This window comes from Pteropus vampyrus, unplaced genomic scaffold (genome assembly GCF_000151845.1).
Source record: "Pteropus vampyrus isolate Shadow unplaced genomic scaffold, Pvam_2.0 Scaffold70, whole genome shotgun sequence".
NCBI lineage: Eukaryota > Metazoa > Chordata > Mammalia > Chiroptera > Pteropodidae > Pteropus > Pteropus vampyrus.
In genome coordinates, this window is record NW_011888851.1 from 4,139,630 (window position 1) to 4,149,841 (window position 10,212).

Consider the following 10,212-nt stretch of genomic DNA (forward strand, 5'->3'; position numbering starts at 1 on the left):
CACTCTATTTTTCCCTTGTTTTAGTTTGACAGTTATACATTCTTTACCTATATTTTATGGTTAACTTTGAAAAATTCATCTTTTACCTGACACATAATCCTCACTTTAACACTAAACTTTACACTCCTTCTGGCCAATGCACGATTCTTGGAACACTTTAAATTTTAAGTATCTCTATATATTCTTTCATCTGTCTATCTATTAATGCACACACATTTACATTCAATTATTTTGGGAGTTCTTTGGATTTTTTGACACCTATTTTATCAAAGAAGTCATCCGGAGATTTTTTTCTACTGTACCAATTGTTCTATTTTATTTTATTTATTTTATTTTTAATTTTAAAGAGAGTATAGAGACATCAAAGTAAATCTATCTGCTCCAGGGTTCTTACCACCGAAAGTTAATTATTTTTAACATTATCATTTGCCTTGCCTATGAATTACATTTATAATATTTATATGGAGAGATCATGAGTAATGTTTTGTTTTGTTTTGTGTTTTAGTTATGGACATAAAATGAGAGATTGACCATTTATTGAGATCCTATACTTGAAAAATGGCAAAGCTTTTCTCTTAGTTATTTTTCTTGATTTTTTGGGATAGTAGTCACAATCTATACATCAGGAAAGAGAACAGCAGGTTACTTGTAAATTTTAGAGACTTTATATTACATTCGTGCACATATTTTACAAACTTTCTGATAGAAATCTCATTCTATTTCTCATAGCTTTATTCGTCAATTGTTAGAATTTTTCCTTGCATTTTCCTAGTCCATCTCCCACCCTCCTTCAGTCCTATCTTAGAGGAGCATAAAAGCTTAACCCATTTCCCACTTGCTCTGATAATCCTCCCAGGGAGTGTTTGCAGCTGCAGCATTTACCCTGAGATAACTTGTGGATTACAATCCTAACCTTACCCCCAAAGTTTGCCATGAAATATCTCACTTTTATTATTATTTTTGTATCACTCTAGTATATCGATAGTCTTTGGAAACAAATAACATTATTCTATTTATCGCATTCTGTTTTTAGTAGTGGTATTTCCATTTATAAAATATAGTGATTCTCGATCACTGAAAATGCCAAATCCTAGAAAATGTAGTATTCTTACGTGTGATGTTAACATCATTCTCAAATAGTAGTTAGCCAAAGATTCATTCACTGAATGTGATTTATATATACATTTCTGTTACATTAGGATTAGAGATAATTTTTGTTTAGAAATAACTCCAACTTCACATTGAAAGCCAGTCAGATTTGCTTCAGCCTCAAAGACCGTGTTTCTATAAAATTAAATTAATGCTGGCAGCAAGTTGCACTTTTTTTTCTAACCAGGAAATGAGTTAAATGTAGAATTCTTTCAAAATTATTAGAAGTATTAACAGAATCTAGAATTTTTCACCTACATTGTTTATATAAATCCATCCAGACCTCTCCTTTTAACCCTAGTCCTTATTCAGCAACTTATACGATCTCCTATTAAATGGATCAAAACAATTTCAAGCTAACCACATCTACAAACAATCTCATGATATTCTAATTTTTCTCAGAGAAAGTACACTGCCATCTATTCAATTTTACAAGCAGAAATCTTAACACCCTTCTTGTTCTCACTCATCTATGCAATCAATCACCATATCCTGACAATTTTACTTCTTAATTCTCTCTTTGTCCATTTCTCTCTATTTCTACAACTATCATCAGTGAATTTATACTCCAAACTACCTTAGCTTTTTCTGATTGTTACTGTAGGATTAAAATCATAACTGATCTCACATTTAGTCTTGGTTCCCTCCAAACGTTTTTTCTCATTGTGCCAATAAGAAACTTTTGTGTATATTCACATATATGCTATATATCTGGTATATATAGATATCTATATCTAGGTTTCTATAACTACATCACATTTATATGCACAATAATAATAAACACAACATTTACCATGTATGAGGCACCATTCAAGGCACTTCATATATTCTAACTCATTTAATTCTCACCATAAGGTAAGTGTTATTACTTGTTCTCATTTCATAGGTAAAGAGAAACTGAGGCACAGAGAATTTAAAGATTCTTCCCAGGACCACAGTATAGTAAATTTGGGATTTGACTCAGTAATTTAGCTTCATTATTAATGTTCTTTACCATGACATGGTATTACCTCTCAATGAACAGAATCCCTCTGACTTGAAACAGTTCAGTTGCTTTCAAATTATTCCTAGGGACTACAATGTCTTCAAACCTCCAGGATATTCTTCTCTCCGACCTATTGTTGTTAAATAGTTGTTCTCCTTTATAGGTTTCACTTAATCATTATTTCTTTAGGGAATCCTTCTGTCAAATTACTATTATTAATTCTTTTGCACAATGCAGCTCTCTGTTAATAGCATTTATTACAGATTTGTAATTATTTGGCTAATTTGTGTCTCATCCACTATAGTATATATAAACTATGTGCACTATTAAATACCCTGTGTGTAATACAGTGTAGTATATATATGGTGCTCAAATATATTTTCTGAAATAAAGAAAAAAAGACAAGATGGAAAGAAGGGAGGGAAGGAGAAAAGAAAGGAGGATGGAAGGAAGATGAAAGGAAGGAAGGAAGGAAGGAAGGAAGGAAGGAAGGAAGGAAGGAAGGAAGGAAGGAAGGAAGGAAGGAAGACAATTCTTAGAGTTGAAAAGGTCTACAGGGAATATTTCACAACTTTGCTTTCAGATCAGAAATTATTTTTATATTTCTTCTCTTTAATCATCACTCATTCTCTGTTTAAACAAATCCAGTGGTGGCTAACTCTACTTCAAGAAAAGTCACTTTCATTGCTGAGTGACACAACAGCTATTAGAAAATGCTTTCTTAGTTAGAGCTAAAATATGGTTCATAGTAAATTTATCCCATATGTTATACTCTTCATTTTGGAGCTTCTTGGAATACGTTTTATCCCATTTTCACATGGCAAGTTTTCAAACATTTAAAGATATTACATTTCTCTCGACATAGTCTTTTTCCCCAGCCTAACGATTTCTCATAACTTGTATTTTTCATAACATAATTTTATTTATGTGCTTTGACATCTTTTTAAAAAGTATTTTTCTTAATTTTAATTAATTTAATTTCTTGCTTTTATCCAATACTTTAAAAACTATGTTTAAAGTATGTTAGTGGGTTCTTTTCTCCTACTCCAAATAAGTTTTGATGTTAAAATAAGTAGAAAATACTGCACATTATATTCTCTTTTTGAGAGAATAACATATTAAGTTTCTGAGATGTCTTGGAGTGAAGTAACATGTTGGACTTTCTTTAATCTGATGTTTCACAAATATACACAGTCCTTTTTCTAGGGAAATATATCAAATTTTATAGAATTTGATATATTTCAGAATACTGTTTGAAAAATATAAAAAGGCATGCATTAATTTCTATGGAATATTTATTATTTATAGCATATATCTTACAAAATCAGAAGTCTAAAGTAAACTATATACTCTGTTACTTAACCAAATTCTGGGTTATTTTTTAACGCATGAGAAGCAGGTGTGTTGTGTCAGAGAGAGTATGAATTTCTTCTTATGTTTACTGGAAGAAAAAGAAAAACAAAGTGGGAAAATATATTTACATATATTCATGCTAGAAAAATGGAAATAATTGTTACTGTAACACTTTTTGTTAAAATATGTTTTTAATAAAACTTGTGAATAATGCCCTCGAAATAAATATTTTACTTCTGTTTTGTTAAAAATCATTCACTCATTTTATTTTTAAAAAATCCAAAAAACACTGATAAATATATGAGTTGAACACTGAAATTCAAGTGGATTTCAACTGTTAAAACATTAAGATTCTGTCAGAAATGTGTTATAATAAATGTAAAACTTAGGACTTTAATTGCTGGAATATACTGTGCTGCATCTAAGAACAGCAGCTATGGAAAATAGTAGTGGCTATTGTAATAGTAGACTGTTTCTTTGTTATTTGGCATTAAATGACTAAAGCTCTCATTTTATGAAGTATTAGATGAACTTAATACTCATTCTTGAGTAAAATACTAGTACCTACAAAAGCTACTTAGCTATCTGAATTTAATTACTTCTTTATAATTATGATAAAGCCATACCTCATTTTAAAATTTTTATTTGGATCTATTTCCTGTTAGGTTATTGTATTTATACTGAAAATATAGTATCTGCATAAGCAATTTTGAATATATGCAAACAAATATGTCCTTCCTATAGCATAACAATGCAATTGCATTATTTGGTATTAATAAGTTGTGAAAGAGACAAAAAAGAACTATCTTTGAGTTGATAAACTATCTTCACTCTGTGTCTGTTTTATTTATTTTGAAAAAGTAGGCTGTTCTACATATTATTAGTGAAAGCATCTTTGAGTAGAAAAAATTAGCTGCACAGATGAAAATGATGGTCAAGAGCAACTGGAAATGTGACTTTTGTCTTAAACCTATGAATGTTATCCAAATTTCATATCAGAAATATTAGCTTATTAAACTAATTTTAGATTGTTGAAGATGTATTTAAATAATGACAGTCTGAAGAAGCCTGAAGCAGGTCATTAAATCCATTGGGATTGGTGGTTTGATTTCATTTCCATCCAGACGGAGGTAGCTCAGATGAGGTCCATAACTGAAGGAATCCTGGTCTGCAGGCCGTGTGGTAGGGGTAGGACATATTACAGAGACGTTCACATCTAGGGACACAAAGATAGCATGAATGAATGAATTGGAACACAAGAGACTAGAGGAGGAAAGACCAAAAATCTATTACAACAGCCTTATGGAGAGCCAGTCTTATGATCTATAGAAATGGCAGAGATGCAAACCATTTTTTTGTTAAGTTAGAGGTTGTTCATATTTATTTTATAAAAATAATCCAGAAAAAATGGCACCATGTATAGTCTTCTTACTCCATATTCTGCTATACTTAGTAGAGAACACAAGGAAGGAAACATTTTTAAAAGCTGTGATTGAAACAGAATGAGATAAGGCATGCTTAGATCACTATGGAATGAGACATGTAAGATTTAGGGCATTAGAGGTGGAGAAAATGGTTCAGCACAGGTTCTGAAAGAATAGGTGGATCGTGAGTAGAGGGATGAATAGATGGATGTGTAGGTGGAAAATCAGTCTATTAGAGAAAGCACTTGAAAATTATCTTAAAAATGCCAAATTTCAAATTACTAGTGTATGACAAGTTTTGTTTAAGTACAATTAACATAAATGTACATATGTAATACTTATTGAAAATAACCTTGATCTTCATACTTAAGTGTATTTAATTGGAAAGGAAACATTTGCCAAGAATCAAATTACAGAGAATTCAAGCCAGGAAATATCCCATCAGCCCTTTCAGATGGTTAGGATGTGAGAAATAGTGCACCTGCCTTGGATCAGAGCCCTTGACATCAATGATTATATTGAGGTTTAGGAGCATTGAGGAGAGACGGCCTATTAAACTAGCAAAATTCAGAGACATGTGCATAATAGATGATCTCAACCATGAATTCGAATAATGCTTTTAAAACCCATTTTGAAACTATTTCGAGCAAGAGATCTTCCTTAGAAGATGAGACCCACCTAACTTGGGTAATGGCCTTCTTTGCATCTTGTTGCCACATACAGATTTATATTGTATTGATAGATTTTATGCTTTCAGTGATGTTGTTTTGCTATGATCTTATATCATTTTGTGAGTTGCACTAGCTAAAAATAATGACTCATATTTGTTAACAGTTGTTTAAATAAAGTTTTCTTTTTTCCACATACATCACCACCTTATCATCCTACAGACTTTATCAGGTAATATTATTATTCTCCCCACCTTAGTATTGTGGGAATAGTGGTTTACAGAGGTAGGGTAATGCACACAAGACATTTCAGCAAATGAGGGCAGAGCTGGAGCCTAGCCTGTCCTTTTTCTACTGCACGATCTCTTCAGGAGGCAAGGGACCCTCGAGAGATTATGTCCCTTTTATGTGCTATCTCCTTATTCTTATCACCCTAATGCCCCCATAATCAATGAATGTGCAACAAAAGGAATGTAAAAAACACGTTCTAAATTTATATGTTTATAAATTAATTATGGTATTTCTGAGAGGCTACCTAGAAGTAAATTATTTGAATACATACCATTTTGCCAAATTTAAAGTTCCTTAAGGTGTTCAGAAGAAATAAATGTGTTGCCACAATTTTGCATAAGAAAGATTTACTGCCTTGTAAATTCTGAGAACTCTTCCTATAAAAGGTTCATTTCTTGGAAACCACTTTATTAACAACTAGAGTAGATTTTGTGGCCAGAAGAACAAGTACTTTAACAGTTATAACACAGTGTGATATAATGGTGAGCCAATAATTCTAGCCAGAGAAATACTTATTTTAAATTTATTTTCTTGGAATATACAAATGATCGAGCTTGATATCCACATTAAGAAGCAGATAGATTTATCTTTTGAAGATAATTTGTGGTTCTCAAACTGTGGTCCTTGGACCAGCAGTATCAACCCTCTACCTGAGAACAAGATGGTTGGCCCCACCTCTGACCTCCAGGTGATTTTGATGCATCCTAAAGTCTGAAAACAACTAAAAATAAAAGTATATGAGGGAACACTTTGAAAAAACTCCAAAACATGAGTTAAAAAAGTACAGAGTTCTATCTTTCTTTGTGTAACTTTGTATAATGATGTAAGTGCCCAGCATATATGCCCACCTGGTGTTGAAATTTGCAGCTTCACTCCTAAACACCCTCATTGTCAAATTCTTAGGGGAATTCCTAATTCACAAACAGAAATCTATATGGGATCACTTTAAATTAACTTCCTACATCAAATATTTATGTGGTCATTGTTGTCAGATAAGAAATATACCTGTAAAAGCACAGAATTTTCATCGGGAAAATATTGCATATACTTAGGTCAATATTGGCTGTTGTATTATTTGGTTCAGTGAAACATATTCAGCTATTAACATTTTTTTTCTGTTGCATCTTTTGCTTTTGACTGCAGGATAAAACAAACAAACAAACAAAAAATGTCTCATCACCACGGAAAAATAACTGCTGCGTCAGCAACCTGCTTATTACTTCCAAGATTTTATGCTCAAGTACGCTGTTAGAAAGGTCAAACAAATCTTGAATAACTGAGAATTATGAAGTAGAAAATTGTGTATTCTCATAAATGGGATGTTTATGTGATTATATATGTAAAGAAAAATTTAGTGAATAATAATTGAGAGTACAACCCTATGACAATTATCTGTGCTATTGTCTTACAAACCATCTGACATATTCTCACTTTTGGAATGTATTTTCTGAGGCTGCCCAGGAGAAGTCTCTTTAAGATTACCTTCCTAAAGGTCTTGTGTTGGAATTGAGGATGGATGGATAGGTGACAAGCTGATACCAATATCCCTGTGGCTGCACCAAGACGTTGCCCACTTCTATACCAGGTTCAGCCTGGTCTCAGGCAAAATTGTGAAGGTGCTAAGTTTGCCTTTAATGTCTCCAGCCTCTTCTTTTTATAACTACATCTTCCCTTGATGGCATCTTTGCCTCCAAGGCACTTCACACTCGTCTTACTCTCCCTTATTGGAAGCTATTTTCAAAGAAGGTGAAGGCATTCTATCTTGTTGATTGCCATTAGTTTTAAGGAGTTTCCAAATTCCCAAGGCATTTGTTTCCATTTAAGTTGAGCAAAAACTTAAACTACAGTGTTAGTTCCCAATGCATGGTCCCCAGAACAGCAGTCTCAGCATCATCATGAAAAGTCTCTGGTCTCACCTGGACTGATTCAATTAGAAACTGAGTTGGAGCCACCAGTCTGTGCACACTAAAATTTGAGAAACCCACTGACTTAAAGCAGAACCTCTAATTAGGATGATTTTAGAAATTAGTTGTACTGTAGTTTTGAGGACAAATGTGTCTTCTTGATACCTTCTAAATTATATTACTTTTCTTACTATTCATGGGGTTGTTTGTGCCTGGAACACCTCAAATAAATCTACCCAGTGAGGCAGAAATGTTGGAAACTCCTCGGAGTTAAAGAAGATAAAAACATTCAGTCCCTCCAAGAACCCCTCTGTGGATTACTAAAGTCCACTTTTCAATCTGCAATTTGATGATTGGAACCTCTTGATTCATCAAGATTATCTGTAAATAGATAAAACGTAATACTGAAAATTGAAAATACACTTTGAAAAATCTAAGGGCATATTAGTTGGGGAGAAAAAACAGAATTGCTGTTCTTAAAGAAGATATAAAATGAATGTAATGATCATAAATATTTTGGTCAAAGACACACCCTGACAGTTACTTACTTTTAATTTTGTTATGATCAAGGTGAAGGTGTTGCAGATGAGCATTGATTCGGGGGACCTTCGTGAGTTGATTGTGAGAGAGCTGAAGGTCTAAAATTGATGATACGTCAAAACCACTTGAAGGGAGACCTGCATCTGATAATTTATTGTGGTTTAGTCTCAGGAAGGCCACTTTAGGAATTACATTAAAATAATTTTCTGGTATTCCTTCAATGGAATTGTTGTCTAAAAACAGTTGCATTGTATTGGCTGGTAATCTTGGTGGCATATTCCTCAGGGCATTCTTGGCCATATTTAACTGCATGAGGTTCTTAAGTCCCTTAAAGGTGTCTCTTTGAAAGGCATTGTCTAATAGTTTATTGTGTTGTAGGTCAAGAAGGGTTAGGTTCTCCAGATTGCTGAAGGTCCCTTGAGGAATTCTGGATACCTTGTTTCTAGCTAATTGTAATTGTTCTAAACTTCTTGGCAAAGGAGAAGGTACCTCCTCTAGCTCATTATCTTCCAAAAATAAGAAAAGTAGCTTCTTTAGTTGGCTCAGGGCTCCTTTTTCAATTCCATAATTGGTTATTTTGTTCTTGTTTAGATTGATCCATCTCAGTTGGGTAGCATTCTCAAATGGCTTCTCAGGAATGGTTTCTATCAGGTTGTTTTCAAGATAAAGATACCAGATCCTTGAAGGAATAGCAGGGATTTCTTTGAGACCTCGATTTTCACAGTATAAAGCAGTAGGAAAACTGGGGGGACAGAAACATTCCCTAGGACAATCTAAGTCTTGCGCAGTCCAATCCTCTAGATCATGTACCTCATAGACCTGTCTCACAGTTCGAGTCCATACAGAATCTGTTATGAATACCGCCCAAATGATGAAACAGATTGTGGTTGCCATTATAGTATCTAGAATAAGGGATACAACTGTTAGATATTGAAGATCTTGATATTTAGAGAATTATATGCACCAAAGTGATCAGTAAATATTGCTTCTTTGAGGGAAAGGTAAATACATATCAATATTTTATATATAGCTATCACTTAATATCCATTTATTTAGTAGGCACAATATGCGAAGCATTTGCGAACACTGAAACTTACTCAACAATTTGAAGCTTTCTGGTTTTAGCCTAAATGCAATGAAAACTGAAAACTGGAAAGCAAATTTTAGGAGCTCTGAATGCTTTTCCATATCAAGCTATTTAATGCAAGAAAATTAACTGAAACCTGGAGTTGAATACAAGAATACAAAAAAGTGACTTTTAAATAATTCAAAAATCCATGTTGTTCCTAGGAAGTAGGCATATGCTTTTACTTTTACTCTTAAATGAGCAGAACATCTGGATGAGATTTCCCAGGCTGTTTGGCCTTTGAACCAAAGAAAGAGTGATCAAAGAACTTTTTAGCAGGTTGTTGTGAGGAAGGCTTTAAGATCTGAAGAAAAATGTGTGATTAATCTCTTACTCTGTTGCTCAACTTCTCAGGTAAGTTTTATTTGGGAGTGCGGGGAGACACTTCTAATATTATAAGTACAAAGTCAAGTTGTTCAGCCAAGAAATTTAGATTATGAATTTATACGTATGTAGCAATTAGGTAAATAATGTATTCAACTATGGCCTTACTATGGTTGATAAGAAACAAAACAAAACAAGGAACATGTTTAGAATGCAGGTAGAGCTCCATATTTTCGGTATGGCTGCTAATAAAGAATAGATTAACACTTACTGATAAATAATACATCTAAAAAACATAAACCTTTCTCATTGAATATCAAGACTATGGATACAACAAACTATTTTAACAGAAAAAAATACATATATATTTATGTGTATATATACATACACATATATATGTAGCAATTAGGTAAATAATGTATTCAACTATGGCCTTACTATGGTTGAT

General features: G+C 33.0%; 1 protein-coding gene across 1 annotated transcript in view; it reads right to left on the reverse strand.

Annotated features, from left to right (window-relative positions):
- Positions 1 to 4,530: 4,530 nt before the first annotated feature.
- Positions 4,531 to 10,212, reverse strand: part of KERA (keratocan) — a 6,512-nt gene continuing 830 nt past the window's right edge. Inside the window, exons 2-3 of the mRNA XM_011361768.1 lie at positions 8,323 to 9,216; positions 4,531 to 4,703 (exon numbers count right to left, since the gene is read on the reverse strand). Of these exons, the coding sequence (XP_011360070.1) occupies positions 4,531 to 4,703; positions 8,323 to 9,208 (1,059 nt within the window). The 5' untranslated portion in view covers positions 9,209 to 9,216. The remainder of the gene's footprint in view (positions 4,704 to 8,322; positions 9,217 to 10,212) is intronic.